The sequence below is a fragment of the Python bivittatus genome, unplaced genomic scaffold (assembly GCF_059951505.1).
Source record: "Python bivittatus isolate LINGU-HERP-01145 unplaced genomic scaffold, Pbiv_v1 ctg000020_np1212, whole genome shotgun sequence".
In the NCBI taxonomy this organism is placed as follows: Eukaryota; Metazoa; Chordata; class Lepidosauria; order Squamata; family Pythonidae; genus Python; species Python bivittatus.
Window position 1 is genome coordinate 69,978,757 of NW_028277030.1, and position 25,049 is coordinate 70,003,805.

General features: G+C 36.8%; 1 protein-coding gene across 15 annotated transcripts in view; it reads left to right on the forward strand.

Annotated features, from left to right (window-relative positions):
- The window catches only part of EYA4 (EYA transcriptional coactivator and phosphatase 4), a 146,595-nt gene that overhangs the window by 48,460 nt on the left and 73,086 nt on the right, over nt 1-25,049 (forward strand). For 9 of the 15 annotated variants that reach the window (XM_088140969.1, XM_088140981.1, XM_088140963.1 and 6 more), the window contains exon 3: nt 11,430-11,552. The exons of the other annotated variants lie outside the window; for them this stretch is intronic. In XM_088140969.1, the coding sequence (XP_087997095.1) occupies nt 11,430-11,552 (123 nt within the window). The remainder of the gene's footprint in view (nt 1-11,429; nt 11,553-25,049) is intronic. 15 annotated transcript variants of the gene reach the window in all.

A 25,049-nucleotide genomic window follows, 5' to 3' on the forward strand; every position in this document is an offset into this window, starting at 1 on the left:
ATACAAGCTGGGATTTCTAATCTGTCTACCTTGCAAGCCAGTGGACTCGCCCACACATTGCAACCTCAGACATATCTGCAATGAATCGACACATAGGATGTACTCTTCTTATATAAGAATATATGTTCAAAAGTCTGAGTGTAGAAAGGATATGGGGATACTTGTCCTGGCCTTATTGTCTCCATTTTCCCCTTACTAATTTTACTGTGTTGTACTAGAAAACCTGAAGACAGATTGAAGCCATGTACATCTAAGCTTGGTTACTGTCTTACACATAATGAGGAACCTTGAATAGAGCTATTGATTTACATGGACATCTGGATTGTAAGTGATGTTATGCTGTCTGGACAGACTTGCAAACTCAAATATATTGATGCCAAGACAATGTCAAATAGGTAAATATCTGGCCCTGAAATAAAGCTTAGAAGTTGAAGCATTGAACATTGTTCTTCTTACTTGCTCATTATTTTTGTTGGCAAAGCATTACTGGATCCAAGCAAATAGTAAAGTAGAATCAGCAGTTTTTGTATCTGTTGTGAATCTGTAGCCTCTGGCATGAAATTTTTGTCCCCCTGGGATTCAGCAAAAGGAACAATAGTGTTTGTGTGGCTAATGTAAATAAGACCAAGCTAGGCTTTATAAAACTGTTGTGTATCTTCCTCTTTTAAACCCAAAATGAGTTTGGCAAATTGTGAGTTTAAATGAATGCTGTGTTAAAACAGTTCTTTTCTTCTAAACAGACCCATTAACTGTGACAGTATTTTCAATTTTTTAAAAGGGTAGGATAATACAAAGCACAACTGTTCTCTATAATATCTAGTTTGGCCCTTATTTCCATATGCCATGTAAGCTTAGCTATGTCTCTAGTTTAAACATTTGTTGTTGTTGTTGTTGTTCAGTTGTTAAGTCGTGTCTGACTCTTCGTGACCCCCATGAACCATATTGTGCCAGGCCTTCCTCAGTTTCATGCTCATTGCTTCAGTGATGCTATCTAACCATCTCATTCTCTGCCGTCCTCTTCTCCTGTTGCCTTCAATCTTTCCCACCATCAGGGTCTTTTCCAAGGAGTCCTCTCTTCGCATTAGGTGACCAAAGTATCTGAGCTTGAGCTTCATTATCAGTCCTTCCAATGAGCAGTCAGGGTTGATTTCCTTTAAGATTGACTGGTTTGACCTCCTAGCAGTCCAGGGGACTCTTAAGAGTCTTCTCCAGCACCACAGTTCAAAGGCATCAATTCTTCAGCGCTCAGCCTTCTTTATGATCCAGCTCTCACGGCCATACATTACTACTGGAAAAACCATAGCTTTGACTATGTGGATCTTTGTCAGCAAGGTGACGTCTCTGCTTTTTAATATGCTATCTAAGTTTGCCATAGCTTTCCTCCCAAGGAGCAAGCTTCTTTTAATTTCATGACTGCAGTCTCTGTCTGCGGTGATCTTGGAGCACAAATAAATAAAGTCTGTTACTGCTTCCATTTCTACCCCTTCTATTTGCCAGGAATTGATGGGTCCAGATGCCATGATCTTAGTTTTTTTAATGTTGAGTTTCAAGCCAGCTTTTGCACTCTCCTCTTTCACCCTCATCAAGAGGCTCTTTAGTTCTTCTTCGCTTTCTGCCATTAAGTTTAAACATTATATTATTCTAAACAATGGCTATTTATATAAGCTTAAGCAGGTAATGCTTACCGAGTTACTTCACTTGGTAAATTCTTTCTCTGAAATTGCAGAATCCCACTCTCTGTCTTTAAGGACTAATTATTTATTTTAATGATATCAGTGGGATACTTCTAAGAACATTATGTTTGAATTTAAGCTGGAAATGTTTTAAAGAAGAATAATTTAATTAACTGAGATATGTATAAAGCATTCACTTAGCTGGAGGCTGTACAAAATATATTTTTTCCAATAGTCAAGCAAGCAAAATACTCAGATTTCTCTTTATGAATCTGCACACAAAAATATTTTTGACATGAAGATTTGCCTGCAAGATATAAGGAATTTTATTTCCTAAAGAAGCATAAGCTGATTTGGTTGATTTTGGTTGTCTGCTCAAAATGTTATAAAGAAATACAGATTATTTTTAAACCTTTTTGCATGTACATTCAGCTTCTTAAATGACATATTTGGGCATTCTAGCAAATATTCCGGAGTCCCAACAGACTTTTGTATCTACTGATATTTAATAGTCTAGTGACAGAGTTTCAGTATTTTGCCAAATTAAACATAGTTGATTGAGCAAGTCTAGCTATACAAACACACTTCTGAAAAACGTATTATTTTTATATTGACAAAATAACTGTCAGTGGATCCCTAATTATATTGGTACAACGTCAATACAATTCTGAGACCATTACTTTAACTGTTGCTGGACTTCTAGAAAACTACATTACCTGTCATTTGTAGATGGATATGATTTTTTTTTTTTTTGGGGGGGGAATCCCATTTTTGTAATTCTGGTCGTCCCTCCCCCTCCCTAATTTGAAAGTCCACCCTGATTAAGATTTTGAAGTACACTGACTGGTTTGTCTTTGCATGAAAATGTATTATTTTCTTTTAAGAAATGGATTGTCCATTTGCAAATATGTACATATAGGACCTGAATTATTATAAATTCACATGAGAGAAGATTGTCTAGAATGTTTCCAGCACACTTAGATTCAGAAATAAGACTTACTCTGTATAGGTTTTCAGTATAAGAATGTACAGTATATGATTGTAAGAATTTTGTATTGTCTGAGTGATTGACAAAGGGACACAGTTTACTGTCTGAATGGCTTCTTTCACTTCCTGGGGAATCTCATCTACATATTTACCTAGTGGTATACCTGTCACCTTGGTTTCAACAGAATGAATCTGTTCCCTGAGAGGAAAATGCTCATTATGCCATGCATGAACCAATGACATATACCCAACAGGCAAATAGTCATACTTTTGACATTCCAGCTACTGCCACTGCTAATGTGTGCGGCATATCCCACCAGCCTACCCTCACAACATGAAGTTCTCAGTGCCTTCTCTCTCCTTTTCCACTGTCTTCACTACCAGTGTCATAACACTGGCACAACACATACCAGTGACCCACCTGCCCTATGCTCTTCTCAGCACCTTCCTTCTGATACTTCCACTCAGCCCTCACCACTGATACCCTTGAGTTCTTCTCTGCTTTAATCCACTCAAACAAACCTTATGTTTAGAACAACTGTGTTTCAGTCTCTGCTTCAAACAAAACAGCCCTGCTTTGTTATATCCATTGATCAAAACACCTGAAACATATTTAGGTTTGAGGACACCCTGCCCCAGACAGCTGTTCTATACCCAGAACTGTTTCAACATCTGTAATAATATTGTATTCTTCTTTAGAAAGTGTTTGACCTAGAATATAGCCAGTGTGCAATACTTTGAGTTTGAGGTCCTTTGTTTCTCACTTTAGTAAGTATATTCATCTTGATGTTTAGTGACTGGAGATGGGTGATGTAATGGTATGTGAGAATGACCTTGGGAGACAGGGCAAGGAGATGCAGCCAAGGGAGCAGTCAGATAAAAGGCACCTGAGCCCGCAGCAGGAATGTGGATGGGGCAAGCAGCTCAGAAGAGACCCTCCCTGGTTTCTTAGGCTGTTTAAAGGAGGCAGCAGGAGAATTGTACTTTCAGTCTTGCAAGATTCTGTTAATGTAGCGTTACAGTAAAGTAGAATTAGCTCATCTGATTGTGTTTCCTGTCTGATCTACCTCATAAGGCTGACAGATGATCAGTGTGCTCTTTCCCCTGCTTATCTCTTTTGCTTATTTCCCTCACAAAGCACCCCTTTTCTTGCTTGTTCTACTATTTGCTTGCTTTAGTTGCAAGCTCCCAACTGCCTTTCCTCTTCCCAAAGAGTGCTGAGTGGGATCAAATGGTTGGCTGAGGAAATTCCTTTACCCATTAGTTAATGAGTTGTAGGCGCCCCCCCCTTTTTTTATTTGTGTGTTCAGAGCAAGGCAACAAGCACACATTCTACTCATCCAGAAGAAAAACATATCCCTCAGCCAATTAGGCAAGTAAGCCTCCTTAAATGTAGATGATCAGCTTCACAAACTCATCAGCTCCTGTTTGCCCATTCTAGATGTTAGGCCTGTTTCTATTTTAAGTAGTAATCATGGTATGGTATTGGGTCGATAATGTTGCTTATGCCTGCATTATATTTAATGTGTATTTTTTTTCTCTCTTCCTGTTTCTACTTGCTATTGGAATTTCACATGGATTGATTAGCGTTTCATTATCTCTGCTGAATGTTGAGTATATTGACATGTATTTCATTGATTGATCACCATGGCAAAAACAAGATGGGGCACAACCTTATTTTCGCATTGAGCTACCATTATTACTATTATTGTTACTATTTTTAGAGCTTTGTAAAAGTAAGCAAACTATGATCTGTTTATGCTCTTCTGGTTTATAACATAAGTATAATGGAGATGCTATATTTTAGGAAGCGAGGAATGATAAGAAATAAGGAGCTTGGCTAATGTCAGTAAGGGGCTAATTTGCACTGTAAGTTTCAGACTTCATCAAGCAAAAAACCGTTTAAATCAAATATCAGCTAAAATTAGGGAAAGTTTATTGAAGTTGTTACATTGATGATATCTAACTCCTACGAGGTTGAGCTTAATAAAACCACTACAGGTCCAAAGCATTGGCAAGGATGAAACAGAATTGAAACATAGTTACATATATGGTTGTCATGCAAAATTTCAGTGGTTTTGGCAAATCAGTTTTATTTAAATAAGAAAATAACTAACCAAGATACTGTGGTGGACTCTAGGTTGGCTTTATTATCATCATTCAAGGGAACAAATGCAAAATTGTTGCCTAAGGAATTGACATTTTTGCTAGTAACTGCTAGCCAATTTATAACTCATGTATGGAAGATAGTGGAACTGAACAATAGGAGTTGTAGAATAACAAGATTATGGCCCAGAGCCAGTCAGCACCAAAGGTTTTTGAAGGTAGTAAGGACTTTTGAGAACTTAAACGTGTGATGCTCCCATATGTCAAGTAGAGGGGCTCCACCATCAGCCTTGTGACACGTATTGTGAGCTTTCAACTGGAGATCCAGCATTTATTATTATTTTTTTTTGGTCATCATCATTGATTGCTATTTACATCTTTCTCAGCCCAGGCTGAGCTTTCAGTGGAGACAAAGGTGTTGGTCATCTGACTCTCATATCTGAATCTTCATATATTCTTAAGCTAGCAACTTTTCTTGCTATTCTTATTTCTTATAGGAAGTTGTGTACTTAGCATGCTGACTTTGAAAAAATATTTAAATAAATTTAGAAAAAAGTACACAATTGTATTCTTTGCCTGTGTAACCTCCTATGAATCTGCACCAAAGTACTTACAGGGGAAGGAGCCTACTTGTAGCTTTCTACATGTTTTATGTGTGAATGATTGTGCTTATTGGAAAATTACTATGGCTAATTTCCAGTTTAGTTTGTGCCCAGCACATTCCCAATCATTCTCTCTATCTAGATCAGAGCAATCACACACCACTCAGTTGAACTAGCAAAAATATAACTTGAAGTTTATTTATTAAACATCAACAGACATAAAACACAATTAACTAGCAAAATGGGCTTTGTTCAAAACCCCACTTACATCTTAGGGCTTTTTTGCATTTTGGTAGTTCTGTTAGACTCCATCTTTTGTTTTTGTGCAAGAATTCCATTTCTTCCCATGTAGCTTCTCTTCATTTCTGTGCCTTCATTTCTATGTTGCTGGCTGTCCCAGATTCATTTTCAGTAACGCCTCCTGGCTGTGCAAGATGCTACTGGTAAAAATAGGTTGTTTGCATTAGTATTTAATATTGTAGCTCAATTGGAGTTATTCTTCATTAATATGAGCAGCATTGCATGTGTTTACTTTTCCAGTCCAGAACGCTGTAGCCTTTTATTCCTAATTGATAGCTCAGCATTATTCCTTTTTCTTTAGGTATATATGCATATTATCTGAAAAAATAAGTTCCAATGGCTGGCTGGCTTGTTTGAATTCAAGCCTAGGAAATTGTTTCCACACACCACCACCCCCCCCCTTATTTTTTAAACAGGGTGTGGTATGTGCACCTTGAAGTCAGTGTTGACTCCTGGCAACTGCCTAAACTGGTCCCTGCAGTTTTCTTGACAGTATTTCAGAAGTGGTTTGCCCTTGCCTTGTTCCTAGGGCTCAGAGTGATGGGTCCAAGGTCACCCAGCTGGCTTTGTGCCTAAGGTGGCACTAGAACTCACAATCTCCTGGTTTCTGGAAACTACAGTCATACTATAATTCCCCTTGTTTCTTGCAAGGACAACATTAAGTCCAATTACTAAGTCTTCTCCTTTATTTTCCTAATGACAGAATTATCTCTGTGACCAAGCCTTTTATGTCATTTTACACAATTACTATGCATTCATACTGCCGCTCTGCTTGTTTTAGGTTGCTTAATCTCTAGCAGATTAGCTCCATTGTGTTTTCCTATTAACATTACTTCATGGTTCTTTTTAACCGAATTCCTTTTAGTCGAATTGTTCAAATCATTCTGGGATGCCTCCAGTTTGACAATTACATTCTCAAGGGAAATTTCATCATGAAGTTGAATTAACTTTACTATATAATTATAGTTTTTGGTAATGGTATTAATAGCAGTTCCTTGATGAAATCATCAGAAAGGTTCACACTGCTTTGTTTTAGTATGTTCTGAATAGAGAGGTACAGGTAGTCCTCACTTACTGATGGCAGTTGGGACCGGCAACTCCACTGCTAAGTGGCATGGTCATTAAGTGCGATGTCATGTGACCACACTGATTTATGACAACAGTTCCAGCTGCAGTCATTAGAGAATCACCTATGGTCATTAAGCACCACATAATTGATTCTGACTTGCAACCTCCTGCCTGCTTCCCCATTAACTTCGCTTGTTGGAAGCTGGCTGTGAAGGTTGCAAACGGTGATCATGTGACTGCAGGATGCTGTGACCATCATAACTGTGTGCTGGTTGCCAAGTGCCTGAATCACGATCACATGACTGCAAGAATGCTGTGACAGCCTCAGTGGTGACGACCAGTCGTAAATCTCATTTTTCAGCACTGTTATAATTTTGAATGGTAGCTGAACAAGCGGTCAGTATGTGAGGGCTACCTGTATGGTGATATAAGTTCCATTGAACTTCAACTCTCAGATAAATTTCAAATTTATGAGTTTTGTGAACATTAAATTATTACTGTTCATTGCTTAGCGTTCATATGCCTATCTTATCTTGTTGCAGGTCTTCTTTCCTGAAGCACAATTTTGAATCAACCAACAATTTGTCAAGTTCAACCTCATAATTATGTCAGACTTTAGTAATCTATTCTTTTTATTCCAAGCTGTCCTGGCTGAATTTGAAAAGAAAAACAGATTTGTGTTGGATAGTGATGCCTTAAATCAATATATCTGCAACAAAGATGTGTTTATAAGCCTTGGTGAATCTTACCAAGCAAAAATTAACTTAGCAAATAGAAATTTAAATTTGGGTACACGTGAGAATTATCCTATGGCCATGAAATATCTGTATTTTTCAGGATGGATGATCAGCACTGCATGAATTCTATGAATTATGTGCTGGTAGAATTCTACCAGTATTACTTCATAACTCTATCAAAAGGGTTTAGATTAATTCACATATCCTATGTTTAGTTTCAGCTTCCAAAAATGTGTCCATGGCCGAACAGACTGAAAAGGGAACTAAATGTGTGTGTAGAGGTATGTGTACAGGTGTATTAAAAATGAGAAATGTTAACTTAAAACACATCTAGAATAGTGAAAACAACCCATTTCAGCCTCAAAGTACCTGTTTTGGTACTCAGAAGAGAGCATATTGAATTCAAAATATTTTACACACTCCTATATGAAATCAATTTCTTTGACTTGGGCCAAGTCATTTTGAATGATAGTTATTACACAGGTTGAATACAATACAATACACACACCTCTACACACACACTTAGTTCCCTTTTCAGTCTGTTCAGCCATGGATACTTTTATGGAAGCTGAAACTAAACATAGGATATGTGAATTAATCTAAAACCGTTTGATAGAGTTATGAAGTAATACTGGTAGAATTCTACCAGCACATAATTCATAGAATTCATGCAGTGCTGATCATCCATCCTCACTCTTATCCATGCTGTCAAGGGTATTGGGGTTGCATTTATCTATCCAAAGTTTCTGTACGAGACCAGGATACTCATTTTTTAAATAAATCAATATTTCAGTAACATCTGGGGAGACTCAGGTTTCCTATTTCAGAAACTGGACAAAACTAGGCTCAAATGGTCATTCAGTTATATCTTAGGCCAGCCTGTCTTTTAAATAAATTTGAGATTAAATGATTGGATAACATATTAGTTGCCTTAAGTTTTTGGATGAAAGATAGCTAAGACTATTTGCATCCAGAAAGACTTTGGCCATTGGTAATTAACAAGCTTAGTTAATAATATAAAATGTTTTCTATTTTTAAAACCACCTATCTTGTGTCATATTTAATTATCCCCTCAGTTATGTATTTGTGAGAGTATGGAAGCTATTTATACTGAATCAGGCCATTGGTTCATCTGGTTCAGATTGGCATCATTTTGTTAAAGAAAAAACTTTATTCATGGATGTTGAGAAATAGAGTAGCGTGTTAAATATAGGGACCCAGCTGTTAATGTTTGTTAATTCTATTTATGTTGCAGTAGAAAGTACAAGAACCCTGCTACTTTAAGCTATAGATTATATATTTTAATGTATGATATAAATTGTAAGATTTAAATGACAGCATTATAATCTAATTAACATTAGCAAGTTATATATTGCCGGCATTGTACGGTATAATACCCATTTTGACCTTTTCTATCACACTCATAGATTGTTCTGTTCGTTCATTTATAGAGAGAACATTTGTGTCCTTGTACAAAGTTGTCTGTCCTTTCTCAATTGTTTTATATCTAGTTTTAAAAATATTATATGGTAATTCTTGCTGGTTAGTAAGAAGTCCATATATCATTGATTGAAAGTGACGCCGTTTACGCAGTGGGATGGTGTCTTCCCTTTGACTGCATATATTCAAGCAAAGGGTATATTACCAAATGCAGGAGGCATTTTAACTGATATTCCTACACTGAGCAAGGAATTAGATTTGATAGGTTAAAGGGTCCCTTCCTTTTATTTCTATGATTCTTTATCTGTGCAAAATCTAAAGAAGGTGCCTAGCTTTGGGCATAAAACCTCCAGGTTTGTTTTTATCTATTGTAGTTTCTTACTACCAAGTTATAAGAGTTCTCTGTTATTAGAGAAACTTGAAGCAATGTATTAAAATCTATCCCAAATCCTTTAGGACTTCAGCTAGGCTACAGTAGTAACCTCATAGTACTATTGGTATGACAAGGGGGAGGAAGGGGAAAGAGGAGAAAAGAAATGGTATCTTATTTTCACCTTCCTTGTAATGGGTTTATATGGTGTGGTATATATGTACTTTATGGTACACGTTCCCCTGATAAAAAATCTTTCAGGAAACTAAAAATTCTATTGGCTTGCAGGTTGTCTTTTTCTTCCATCCCTGTTTAGTTTCAATATTATGTGGGTCTTGGAAGTGTGGAACATGCTCAAATTGAGTTCATTTTTTGTTTTCTTTTTCTCGTAGCAGTTCTTACTTGTGTAATACTCATCTGTGAGTGGCCTCATTTTGCTTCTCAATTCTTGACATTATGGAAATACGTATTATTGTACAGTAGATATAGTCTTAACAGTCTTACTGTTGGGCTGGGTAAATTGCTTTATAGCCATATATGAGGTGAGGGAAATACATTGCAAAAATAAGTTCATGTTGAAATGGGTCTTGGTATCCCTTCTAATTGAGCATGAAACTGAGCAAACTCAGGGAGGCAGTGAAGGACAGGAAGGCCTGGCGCGATATGGTTCATGGGGTCACGCAGAGTCAGATGCGACTTAACGGCTGAACAACAACATCCCTTCTAATAAAAATAAGGAGCTTATTCAGCATTTTCATCTAGTTTTTTTTTAAAAAAAAAACACCATTCTGATGTGCTACCACTGAATGTGGAACTTAAGAAACATTGTAGATACTTGAATCGTAATTGTCTGAGCTACTTTTCTAAAAATAATAACATAAGCACATTGGTTTCTACACATTCTACCCAATATGGCAGGAAGGGCATGTTCTTGGTACCATTGGCTAGGGTGTGTGTCAGCTGGCAGGGCCCAGAAGGAGAGTCTTTTCTGCCATGGCACCCACTTTTTGGAACATCATTCCTCCTGAGATTAGATTAGCCCTGTCCCTGATGGCCTTTTGTAAGGCCTGGCTTTGTGCCTGAGCCTGGGGCTCTAGATGTGGATTAGAGCCTGTCTACTGGTCGTATGGATGATAGGTTAGATTATGCCCTGTATTTTGTTTTTTATTGTCTGTCTCTCTGTCAGTCTGTCAATCATATTAATATAGTGCCCATCTCACAGATTCGTTACTCTGGGCGGCGTACAATAAAAACAATAATAAAAAACTAACAATTAAAAAATTCAGCAATTAAATCACCAATCGTTGTAAGTCACCTAAGAGTCATGTAAAAGTGAGATGGGTGGCTATGTAAATCGAATGAATGAATGAATGAATTTAGTATCTCACTACTTAGCCTGAACCCTTATTGAATATTGTGATTTCAGAAATCAATCTCTGAGTCACAAGTTTTTGCCCTGAATGTGTACCTTGTATGCATACCTCCTATAATCACAAAAATGAACTAAAAACAATCTCGGTTGTATGTAATGCAATGATAGGAGTGAAATTTTGGCATTCAAAGAGTAGCTATATATATCTCACAAGAAAGAAGCAGACTTTAGTGCTGGTTTGTAACTCAGATGTTATCTTGTTAAACAGTTAAGATGCTAAATGATATATCTATCTTTAAGTCAGAAAATATGGGGGGAGGATTCCCCCCCCCAAACTTAGCCAAGAGGTTTATATGTTGAAACATAACTATCAGAAGGTCAATATCATCTCACTTTTCTGATGAAACCTGGGCATCAGAGAGCATGTCTGACCATACATTTTATGTTTCTCAGTAATAGCTGTGAGGAACTTGGATCATCTGCTTATTTCATTCTAAATTATGTAATCTATCAACGTTATATTGTGGAACAATAGGCTTGGTGATGGTTTACCAAAAGGTATTCACCAGCATTCTGTTTGCACCATGTATCCCACACTCATATAAACTAGGTACTCCAGTGGTCAAATTTTACTAAGTCTTTGGCCCTTTAAATTACTCAGCAGCCATTTGGGTGCAGTAATTGCCAGGGCTGTAAGCTAGACTGGGATGTTGAACAATATAAAGCTTCCATAGGCAAACAAAAAAAAGGTCTATTTTTTAACATATCTTTCAGTCTTCTGCATTCCCTCCACATATCTATTGGAGTGGGCCCTCAAAAACTTGGGAAGGAGGATCATTGGCAGCTACAAGTCAGAGGGTGATTGTGAAAAATTGCACTCATCACTGTTCAACTAATGTAAGTTTTCCATCAGCAGAGGGAAATTAGATTCTGCCCTTGGGCTGTATTGTCATGTTGGTTCATACTTGATCAAAATTCAAATAAGGCTAAGTGGGTAAGGTTTACCTTGTATTTTCAGTTATATAGACTTTAATGTATAGAATATAGAATAGCCTTAGTGGAATATTTTGTTTAGGTCTTCTACTATCTAAAAATATATTAGCAAGGTTGTGACTTTTTTGTTTTGAGTTCTCATTATACCCCAAGGGTTCAGCAATACACTTCCAATACTGTTTTAGCCTATATGTGGGCTAAAACAAACTTATGTCTTATTAAAGCGTTAAACAAAAATGCCCCCTTCAATTTATTATTTATTTATATAATGCAATGGGTGGCATATAAATTTGATTTATAAATTATTTATTTATTTATTTATTATACTTATGGAACAGCATTTTTAACTTTTATTTTAATGCTGGCTTAAATTAATTAAATTAATCCATTGTAATGTTGACAGATTTGGCTCAACACTTATTTTCAACTGTTTAGCAAATGTATTTAGTTTTTCATTGATGATCCTGGAAGGTGTACAGGTAGTCTTCAACTTACAACCATTCGTTTAGCAACCATTCGAACTTATAACAGTGCTGAAAAAAGTGAGTTATGACCAGTCCTCACACCTGTGACCATCGTAATGTACCCACAGTCACATAATCATTTGGATGCTTGGCAACTGGCATGTATTTACAATGGTTGCAGCATCCTGGGGTCATGTGATTGCCATTTGCAACTTTCCCAGCCACCTTCCAGCAAGCAAAATGAATGGGGAACCACATGATTACTTAACAACCACCTGATTTGCTTAACCACTGCAAAAAAATGTCATAAAATTGGGTGCAGTCACACAATGCCTCACTTAGTGACCACACCACTTAATGACAAATTTTCCAATCCTTATTGTGGTCGTAAATCGAGGACTACCTGTAGTTTAAGCATCTGGAAATTTGCCGTTATTGATTTCTTCAAAGTTTTCTGAAAACAGGAAGAGACTTTTAATCCAGTATAATGGTATCCACAGGCTATTAGGGGATGGGTTAAAACATTTAAAAAATTGAAAGGCATTTAGTAATTATTTTTGTCATAAACCATTATTTTGGTTTTGTATGGATTATGCTTGCTGAGTTTTCACTGGCATTAATTGTATTTCTGTATTTCCATAGTTTCAAAGACTGTAATCTGTTTTTTAAGGGCATAAATAAATAACTAGATTCTGTGTTTTGTCAACTGTTGTTCTTGCACTGTAACTTTATTATTATAACACATGGTAAAGAATCACATGGAAGATAGTCCTACATTTAACTATTATTAATGATCCTTGTGGTCCTGGCAATTCTTTCTAATAATAAAGGCTTGGAGCTGTCAAATGATTGCACAAATATCCTAATCTATTTAGATAGCTTTTTAATCCAAGTCATCAATCATATTTTATTAGCTTTAACAGCAGCAAGCTGCTGTCATTTAAATATTGCTTGCATTGAACATTGTGCCGGCAGTGTTCTGCAGGTGTAACTTTCACTCAAACCCTATGCCCCAGTAGCAAACTAGGCATGTATTCATGTTGGGAGAGAGTGCCATCTTCAGTTTCAAATCTCTGTTGAAGAATAGTATTGAACATGTTTTGTGTATAGGTTTGTTTTTGTTTTGTCTTTTGAATATGAATTTATTCCCGCCTGCTTTATACATGAGAATAGAGTGGGAAGTTAAAATATATACATTTACATTGACCAATAATACTAGTATTGAATTACTATATAAACATTTCATATGTATTACTTTCAATATTCTAAAGAATTTTAATGCTTACATAATATTATCAATACAGGTTTTTATATTGTACCCAAACATTGTAATTGTTATTGCTTTTATTTATTTATTTATTTATTTGTTTGTTTGTTTGTTTGTTTATTTCTAAATATTCACACTCTACTGAGTTTATATTTGTGTTTTTGAAAGGAGAAATGGAAAATGATATCAGCAGTGATATCAGTAAAATGAAATTATCAAATCACACTCTTTGTATACATTTTATTCTGTTCATTTGTAAACTAAAATGTTAATTTGCTATTTCAACTGGATTAGTATCCCACTTTATTTGGCTCTTTCAGTAGGTTGCTGTAGAGGGTCTTTCCTTTGTTTCTGGTGTATTAGTCTATTCTATAAGAGACTTTGTCAAATGCATGCTTGTGTGCATGTCCTGGAAGAGTTATTATTGCTATTATTACTTCTATTGTACTTAGAAAAACCTTGTAATCTTAAAAAAAACCTTTTAATGCTACTGATCCTTTGTCTATAATGAAATATAATACTAGTTTGTATAGATCCTCACAGGCATATGCATTTAAAAGACTTCACAGAATACAAAGCATATGTGTCACAGTAACAGCAGGCAAATAGGAGCTCTGGAACTGGGTTCATTAAAAGAGCCTTGAAAGAAATGCACCACATCAGATATCATGCGAAAGACAAAAGCTGTTGATGTGAGCGACCTCTGAATGCAAGTCATATAAACAGAAGCATGTAGAAAGCTAGATGTTTGAGACAAGCTTGTTTGTTACTCAGATTTGGATTTGGCTAACAGAATCTGTTGTGTTTGCTCAAGGAAGAACGAAGTGTCTCTGCTCTACCTGAATGAGACAATAATGCTCTCCGCAGATTTATCTGATCCAATACAATTCAGCACTTAGTAGCGGAATAGAGTTGGTACTAAGCCTAATACAATTTTTCTTTGCTAAAAATTGTTGTACTTGGGAATTCTCTTAATCTACTTAAGTCTCTTAAGAGGAGAATGAGGTAAGCTTGAGATTTATTTCCATATCATTTCTAATTTGCAAGGAAGGAAGGGAAGACCAAAAATACACATATCTTAAGGAATAATTATGGATTAATTATTGATATGTTAAGAGAAACTAGTGTTATCATGAATTAGATCTTTTTAATTAAAATATAAATTTCTTTCATATTATAAAGTAGTGTGTATATTCTCTTTTACTTATAGAAGTTCTCAACTAATCGTATCTAACATTGTTTTATAAAGATTTGTATAATCTGAATGTATGTTTTACAGACAAAAATATAAATGCATATTGATAACTCAGATAATTTATGAATAATTGAATTGTTCAGTTATATTTTGTGGGGAAAGCAATATTAAGAAACTTATAACTTGGGTAGAAATTGATTTTCTAAATAACAGCATACTTATGTTGACATTTACTCAGAAATCCTGCTGTTTAAAGAGTATTCAGATTATGTGTATTGTATATATAAGTGTGTGAAGTTTTCATGAATACTACTATTGTATTGGGGTAGCAAATATTTGCTGTATAAGCCAATGACACATACCTTTTTCCCCTAGTACTTTAAAAGAGTAACATAAAGCCCAGAATCATTTTTTTTCCTTCTAGAAATAGCTTTTTGATAAGTACTGTAGTGATTTCACTGGTGTATCTGTCTATAAAACAGACCTATTTACTGTTGGTTTGGCACATTTTCCTACTGTTTTTAAAACACACATAGTTCAAATATAGAGTAAAAGTTAAAATGGTTATTGTATTTAGGATCTATAATATCAGTAAATGTTAATAGATACTGCTTTTGAAAAGTCTGTTTCCTTGAAGATAACATATTCAAGAGAATTTGGGGATTTTTAAAATTAATTAACATTTGTTATAGGTATAATATTTTAATATAGAAAAGTTTTGCACAGAGAAAAAAGCACTTTGTGAAAACAGATTTACAGTTACAAGAAGTTGCTAAGAGAAAGTATTTTGTAGAAAAGTATGATAAATTATTATAACCGATTTGTTCCACAGTTTAGTTTATATGATCTAGGGAACAGCATGCAGGAGTATCAGATTACAAGTTTCTTTAATTAGGATGCACACTGTGTGGACCTGATATTTTTATCAGTTACAAATTTTAAAGTTTATAAAATAGGATTTTACAATTCTAGAGGTGATTTCTTCTAATAAATCCTTGATATTTGCACTGTTTTTAAAGGCATATGGTTATTTAGAATTACACTAAATGACTCCACAAAAATAGTTTTCTGTAGAAATATTTTTCCCAGCCTGAATCATAAAAGAATATATGCTGGGAAAAAAGCAGTGCATGTTTAGATAGTTGTAAGAATTGAAAAAAACTACATTAAAACAAAGGTAATAAATCTTTAATAAAAAATAGAAAATCATTCACCATGCACTTATTAAATATATATAGAATGATAAGATTTTAAAATGCAAAATAAAACAAAATGAGCAATTAAAATGTGAGTTATAAGATAGAACACAGTAGCATTTCCTGGCAACCGTTTATTTTTCTTTATTCAGACCCCTGTGACATTTGGATAGCAGATCCCAGAATATTTTCAAAATATGTCACTGAACTATAATTCTAAATTGTTTATTTGAAAATGACCTTTGGAGAAAGTTATTATGAATGTTTAATATTATTACATAAAATTGTTACATACATAGGAAGCAATCATATGACCTACACATAATTTAAAGTAAATCCAGTTTGTCCTAACGACACTAATTTCTTTGTCCTTCCAGTTTTTGGAACATGATCCTAACACTAATCTTTTTAGATACTTGTCGCTAAACTTTGTTTCATTTTGGTAATCCAATCAAGTTTTAAAAGAATATAAAATATGACTGTATTATGCATTTTTGTTATTTATTGTTTAATATTTGTTATTGATATGGAGTGTATGCTGCTTAGAGTTGATTGAAATTGAAGTGGTTTCCTAAGACTGAGTAATAAATAATAGTATCAGTTTAAGCATCTGAATTCTTTTCTCCTTCTTGAAGTATGGATGATGCTTGTGCAAATAGAGTCTTATTATACTTTGCATTCTAGAATTGCTGCAAAATGATACATGTTCTATTGTGAATAAAGCAGTATAAGATAGAATATGCAAATCTTATCTGAGCTACTTCCATAATTCTTAATACACGTAGTCCTCACTTAATGACCTTAATTGGGACTGGCAACTCTGCTGCTAGGCCAAGTGGTCACTAAGTGGGAAATCATGTGAGTGTGACTGTGCTTTCCAGCTGGAAAGAGACAAGACTATTTTACTCAGTTCCACACCTTTGACTTTTGTTTGCCTCCTAACCATTCCCACGCTCTTTAGAATGCTTGAGTGCCTGCTTACTGTCTTGTACACATCAAAACCAATGTGATTGTGCTGGTAGCCCAAGGCTGGGAGCCTCAGACATACTACACAAGCAGCTTACAGTACTCTCTTGAAATCTCTTCCTCTCCAATCTCTCTGCTCTATGAGGGGGGTGGGAGAAAAAAAGCAAGCAATTTCTATAGGTAATCTCTCCTTTGCTTGACCCTTCCCCACTGCTGGCACAATCGCATTGCTTTTGATGTGTAGAAGAGAAAATAGTTTACTCTCTTGCAATCCCTTCCTCTCCAATCTCTATAAAGTTATTTTTTCAGGACAGTCATAAATTCAAATGGTCACTGAATAAGTGGTCAGTAAGTGAGGACTACCTGTATATAAGTTTATACATACATGAAAGTTAGTTTGTATAGATTCAGCTCCTCCACTAAATTGAGGAATCTCGTAAATACTTCTACTTAGCTCTTTCATTTAGAAATACAGGGATAATGGGTGTGGGTTGTGTGTGTGTGTATATATATATGCAGGTAGTTCTTGAGTTACGACCCTAATTGGGACTGGAACTTCCATCGCTGAGCGAAGGGACAGTTAAGCAAAACTTCATGTGACTACACTGCTTAGCAATGGCAGTCCTGGTTGCAGTTGTTAGGCAAGGACCTCACTTTTCTGCCCTGCACATACTGCCTCCACTTCAACTCCCCTTACCGGCCTGTCTCCCCCCCTCTCTGCCCTTTGGGCTGCATTGCACAGCATGGCCCAGATGAAGAGGCCACTGTATTCTGCAGCCCCCCACTGATCTTCATCATCTTCTTTTCCTTGCCTCCCCTCCATTGGGCTCGCCAACACTGGCCAGCTTCAAGCCTCATGGTGCAGGGGCTCTGTCGGTGTTGGGCTCACTTCCACCCCTTGCTGCCACTGCCTCCCTGGCCACCAGATTCCTGGCAGGCCTGCCCTGCATCAGCAGCCTCAGCCTGCCGCTGGCATGCATGCTGTCTGCCACTGGCGTCAGCAAGCCCAGCAGAGGCAAGGCAAAGGAGATGACAAAGGTCAGCTGGATGCAGCAGCAGGGGGCAGCAGCAAGCATGCATGCCAGCAGAGCCCCCGTGCCATGGGGCTTGAGGCCAGCTGGAAGTGTCGAGGTCAGCAGAGGGGAAGGGAGGCAAAGAAGACAACAAAGGTCATTGAGGGGCAGCAGCCTGTTCCACTCAGCCATGCTGTGCAAGGTGGCCAAAAGGGCAGAGATGGGGGAGACAGGCGGGTGGGGGAGTTGAAGTGGAGGCAGTTTGCGCAGGGCAGGATGACCATAGGGCATTGCAACAGTTGTAAATGCGGGCTGGTCACCAAGTGCCTGAATTTTGATAATTGATCAAAGCATCCACAGGGATGCTGTGACAGCCGCAACTTCAAGGACCAGTCCTAAGTCCATTTTTTTCAGCGCCATTGTAACTTTAAACAGTTGCTGAACAAATGGTCATAACCTGAGGACTACCTGTATATATATATGGAAATAATTTCATGGGCACAGCATTTTATATAGTGTATAAACAGAGAGCAAACCCACTCCCTTCTAGCACTGAAGATATTATCTAGATGGGTAATGAAATGTCTGCAAGAAAACAACCAAGCTCAGAGAACCCCAAGGACTCCACAATTCAACCCTGAGCTACATATATTCTCTTCTTTTGGCATGTCATATTCCAAAACCACCCAAGCAGAAACTGGATTGTCACCTGTTAGAGATGCTACAGTGGATCCTGCACTGAGCTTGGGGTTGGACTAAATGTCTTCTAGGGTTCAACCAGCATGTGGATGGGCATATTCGATCTGCTGCTGAGTGGTGCAAAGATGGAACATAGACTCAAATACAGTATAATAAACTAAATGATGGAGACTGGGAAGGCTAACTTCAAATCTTTGCTAAGCTATAAAACTCAGAGTGACCATGGGCAATTATCTCTCAATTTAACATATTCCAGAGTTGTGAGGATAAAATTTGTAGAAGTTATTATACAAATTTGTCTTATAGTCCTTGAAGGAGAAACAGAATCAAAATGCCACAAACTTCCATGTAAACACTTCATTCTGGAATTAGCATCTTATCTGGTTTCCCAAAAATTGATTGCTTAAGCTGTACTTAAAATTGTCCTGAATAACACACAATTAGATTTCCTTATTTTCTGACTGTGCCAGTAACATGTTCCCACAATTCCAAATATGCCCACTGGCTCAAAAGGTTTACCTGTCCCTGATACTGATGAAAGACCAGTGGGTACATTGGGGGCCAGGGGGACAGTTTATGAACAACAGAAGAAATAATATTGTCTTTGGCAGAACTATTGGATTAAGCAATATGAAAGGAATGGAGCTGTATTAGTTATAGAGAATTAATGTAATACAACGTTTATAATATTTTAAAATTCCATGAAGGTCCCCCTGGAGAAGTCATTCATTTCTCCCTTGATAGAACATAGGTAAATTTGGTCCGTAAAAGGAAATAGTAAATGGGAAGGATAATTTAGCTTGTAAAGTAAACTTTGTTCATGAGAATTTTAAGCTTAATACAAACAGTATAATAAATATGGAGGAAATGTACTTCTCTGAACAGTCTCTCTCATGCTGCCTCTGTTTTTCTTACTTAAGAAAAGTTGGGAGGCTCATGAATGAATAACTGTCTGGCAATAGTCACATAGCAAGTGGCAGGGGAAAAAAAGGTCCTTCAGGGTGTAATGAAAGCAAAGGAACCTACTATTTCACTTTGCTTCATACTTCTAGTTGTTCATATCACTCCAGAAATAGTATGTCAGTACTGCTGCATAGTTAGTTCCAGTACAAAGTATTAACACATTCAAAGAATGGCTAACTCTTAATTCGAGCTATTGAAGGTATTCTTCCTCATCCCCAGAAACCCATCAGCTTTAAGAAATTAAGTTGAGTCCAGTTCAGATGTAATGAGAAACTGTAATTTTCTGTTACAGTGATCCTTGGTTGCTTCCTTTTCCTTATTAGTGGAGGAAAAGGGAGGGTAAGATGAGCAGGTTATACAAATGTTAGTTTCCTGAGGTGTCATAATTTGGAGTTACCAGTGATCAGTTCAATGAAGCAAAGTGAAAACAAAATCACATTTTGATTGCAAATAATTTAAACGAATCATAGTTCTGAGTGAATATCAAGGGAAGATGGTTTGTTAAAAACAGAATCAAATATTTCCTGTTGGCTCCTTGTAATAGAAGAGAAAGTGGGTAATAAGGCTGTGCAGTTCAGGCAGAATTCTGCTGCAGCTGTGCAATCCTAGGAACAGATGCAGTTACTTTAATGAGCCAAAAATACTGTGGTCCTGTACGGTCTAAAGCCCCTCTTCTGAACTGTATCTGAAGCATTGGACAACCCTAATGATTAACATACATGGCTGAAACTTAATGCTTTAAGAAACTCTGTTTTTCCATTCTGTTGGAAATAGGCTTTATACTATGCAGAGGTCAGTTAACCAGATTCAGCTAGTTATTATACCACCTATGGAAGCAGCAAAATATTAAGCATAGAACTGTGGAGTCCTTGGGGTTCTATGAGCTTAGTTGTTTTCTTGCAAACATTCGTTACCCGGCTAGGTAACATCTTCAGTGCTAGAATGGAATGGGGTTTGCTCTCTGTTTAAATACAGTGGCATGCCCTGCCAGTGTTGGTGGGGGTGTGGTGTTTGTTTTGTTTTACCCACATCCCCACCAACACTGGCAGGGCAGGCCACTGTATTTAAACAGAGAGCAAACCCCATTCCATTCTAGCACTGAAGATGTTACCTAGCCAGGTAATGAAACGTTTGCAAGAAAACAACCAAGCTCAGAGAACCCCAAGGACTCCACAGTTCAACCCTGAGCTACACATACTCTCTTCTAATGGTAAGCATAGAACAATTAATGGGGACCATTGAATCAAGATTGACTCTTGGTGACTGCATTCATGCAGTTTTCTTGGCAACATTATAGAAATAGTTTGCCATTCTCTTTGGGGATTTTTTTTTTTTTAACTTTCCAGTCTAGCCAATAGCCCTAGAATTCCTGGATGATCTCCCATCCCACCCTGCTTAGCTTCTGCATTAGGTGCTGCCATTACATATTTTCAAATAATTAGTCATTGCAGTATAAATATCTTTATTCACTGGCATATATTAATTCAGACATTAAAATATTTGAATAATATGCCCAGGATGTTTACCCCTAATAAGGGAGAATTTTAGGATACATCTAGAAGTGAAGTGCCCACCCACAAAATAATTAAAGTTTGCATATTAAAGAGTAAAGAGAAAAACTGTGCCTTTAATTTCTACCCTATAAGAGATTTGATAGCAAGCATTCACTTTCCTAAAGTATTATTTCCCTGAATAGAAGGAGTTAAAGATCAGACACAAGGGAGCAAGAAGGGAATACATACCATGTCTTGCAAGCTTTCCAGCCAAGGAAACAGGGATACTAACAAGAGCATTGCTCTAGTTTAGATTCTTGTTTAGATCTGTAAATTAGAAATGAACTAATTTACAGTTTTATAGTAAGTTTATTTAATGAAGGAGGGAGTTCTTTAGTGAGAACCCTCTAGTTTCTCACAGAGGAATAAATGTATTTCATTTATATTTTAATACAAACTGAATTAATTCATGGTATTTTGATCTAATATGTGAACTGAAAGACAAATATTCTGTGTCAAAAAGTGTCAATTTTTTGAAATGTGATGCAGTTCTCTGAATAAAAATATAGCTGAATACATGCAAGAATGTATAAAAACACGTATTAGGGAAAACAGCTCATTAAAATAAATACATTGGGGAAAAGGCAAACAAATGCATATGGATTTTCCTATGAATTTTTGATCTAAAATTTAACAATGTAGTAAGAAATCCAATAAAAGTATCTTGTGTTTCTACAAACTGAAAATTGTAGATTGACATAGCTACCTGAACTTTCACTTTACCAAACAACATGTTGGAAGCAGTGTTTCCGGAGATGGTATAGAGTTAAATCAATATTTTAACTGTTAGTCATATCACTAGATTAAGTATCTGCTTTCCAACAATTCCTTCTCTCAGCAGTCCCAATTTTTCCAAAACAAATGCCGTTCTCTCTATGAGAATCTTCCAAGTGTGGTGAACACTGGCCAAGAATAGATGGGTTGCAGATATTATATCCAGGAGTTATCAATACAATATGGAATTTGTGTGATCCATAACGCAAAAAGGGTTTTATCTTGGAGGCCAGAGAGGCAAAGGTATATATGAAATCATCAAACATTTTTGTATGGAGATCCTAATATCAGGAGATAGGAATATTACTCATATTGTGAATCAAATTGTTTCAGTGGGCATATTATCCAAATTTATACTATCACTCCCGTTATGAGAGGATAATACGTTACACATGTTCTATTCTGTTGTAACTTTTATAAAAATCTGAGATCAGAATTAATCAACCCCAGTTTGGAGACCTTCCTGGCAAAGAGGATGAAGCATATTGTTATTCATTTATTATAATTATTATTTTTATTCTTTTTCATGTTTTTCTGGGTAGATATGTACTGGTCAGCAACCATAAATAAATGAACTAAATTGAGTTATACCCTGCCTTTCTATTCTAGCAAGTACTGAAGTGAACCATCTAAGAAAGTAGCCAGTTGGAAGGACTGGAATGGGAGTGAATACTGCTGTTTTCCAGAGAGATGGGAAAAAATGGGAGGAGAAAGTTAGGTCAGTTTAGTGGTGGGTTGGAAGAGGGAATTACAACATTGTTCTTTGTTGTTGTTGTTTTAAATGAATTAGGTTGTTTTAATTACAGTGAGGATTTTTAAATAGAAGATTAATACCTGGGAATATTTTGTCCTCTTCTTGCAACTTTCAGACTTGTGAGATTGATGTCAGCCTTACCAGGTAGACCGGACAGGAAACACAACCAGATAAGCTAATTCTATTTTATTGTAAAGCTACCTTAACAGAATTTCGCATGTCTGAAAGTACAATTCTCCCCCCCCATCTCCTTTACAGCCTGAGAAACTAGGGAGAGTCCCTTCTGAGCCTCTTGCCCCACCCACTGTCCAGCTGCAGGCTATGCTGTCTGACGGTCTCCCAAGGTCTTTCCCACATACCATTACAAAATGTCTCTGAAGTTTTAGATTTCAGAATATGTTTATTAATACAATAGAGATATTCCATAGTATCTTCTTAAATTCCATTTATATGTGCAGGTCTTATACTAATAAGTCTGGTCTGGAGAGAGATAAACTGTATAGAAGTAATATAGATAAATAAATAACATTGGAAGATTCTGTAATAGGTCTCTACAAAGCATTTGTAAGGGCACTTTGCAGAGTACGTTCTCTTTGTATATTCAAGCAGATACATCCTCTTGAATGGTGGTCTGAGCTGCATCAAAGTCTTCCTTTAGCTGGCTGTGTATGTGTATGCATGCAAATCCTTTTCACAGGTGTCCCCAGAAACGTATTATCTATGCAAGTACATGTGGGTAGCCAGCCAAGGAAGAACCCTTCTGTAGGATGTGGCTGCTTTAGCTCTTCACAGAGGGGTGCTTTACTTGTGCCGACACATTCTACAAAGTGCTCCTTTTAAATAGTTTGCACAATCCTATTGTATATACTTATCTGAAGTACTTTCATTTCCTTATGGACCATTCACCTATTTTTCTCCCTTAATATCTTTCTTTTTTACTGTACTGAACACCCTGGTTTGTTCTCAGAATATTAAACAGTTCCATACATTTGTAAATCATGTACTTTGGTGTATTAAAAATTGGCAGTAGATTTCTTTTGAGTTTTTGATAACAGGTGCAGAAGAGAAAAAAAGGGGTGAGGGAGTTAAGACTTGCTATTTATTGCTGTTGAGTAAAATGTAACAATGATTTTCAGTTGTATTTTGAACATAGCCAATAAATATTTTCACTAATGAAAGTTTGAATTGGAGCTTGTATCTGATCCTGAAAAAAAAATATTTTTCTCAGTTTCTGTTATCCCCTTTGTAGCTCTTGACTGTATTTCTTTATTATAGGACTATGGATATGTTTAGGCTTATAAAGTGCCTTCTATCAAAAATGTGAAATATAAGATAATAGTAGGTTATTTTTCAGAGTTTTAAAATACATACTCATAATGGATGTTGCAAACTCAGTGTATTAATTTGGTATACATACAGAGTTACAGTAAAAATTGCTTACATGAGATTCAGAAGTCTCAAACTGTAAAGCATGGAAATTTGAACCTCTTAATTTTTTTTAAATATAAGCTCATTGAATGCTAATTTTACATGTATTAGACTGAAAAGGCAAAGGACATAATATCTTACAGATATCATTAGATCACTGCAAAATATTTGAACTGGAGCATCACATATTGGCAAAAATACATAAATGTATCAACGTCAGAAGACTAAAATTAGTATATGAATTCTATAACTAGCCCAGCCAGTTCCTCCCCCCACCCTTTTTACAGGTAATCCTTGACTTAAGACCATTCAGCGACTGTTTGAAGATACGACGACGCTGAACAAATGGTGGTTACGACCAGTCCTCGGAGTTCTTGCCATCCCAGCACCCCTGAGGTCACGTGATTGTGATCAGGGCAATTGGCAACCATCTCACATTTATGACTGATTGCATTGTCTTGCAATTGATTGCCATTTGCGACCTTCCCTGCCAGCATCCCTAGAAAGTCAGTGGGGAAGCCGGCAGGGAAGGTTGCAAGTTGCTGGGGTAAGTCTCCCCCACCCATGCACCCTTCCCCAGCCCCTCTGCGCTCACGCTGCCCCTTCACTTGTGCACCCTCCCCAAGCCTTGCCACACCTGCCTACCGCTTGTGCATCCCCATGCAACTTCCCTGCCCTCGCTGCAGCTCTTGAGCATCCCGTGCACCCTTGTAGACGCTGCCCAAGCCTTCCCACACCTCCCCCGTACCTCCCTTGCGCCCTAACCGCACCTCCTTCACATCTTGCACACCCTTCTCAACCCTCGCTGCGCCTCCCACACCATGCCTCCCTCACACCTCTGTGCACCCTCTCGTACCCTCCCCCACTCTGCAGCAGCCACTTACCTTATAATATAATAATCAATTATTATTAAATTACCTTACTTTATAATAATAATAAAAAAGCTATTAGGTTTCTGATTTCCCCCTTTTTATACATCTGCTAATTTGCAATGTTTGTGGACATTTAGGCCCCCTTAGAAGTCAAACTGATTATATTTGCCATGCTGCATGAAGTGTTGTCTGTATAGGAACCCTTCTTGCTTACATTTAGCCAAACTACTGTGTATATATTCTGTTAGTTTTGCCAT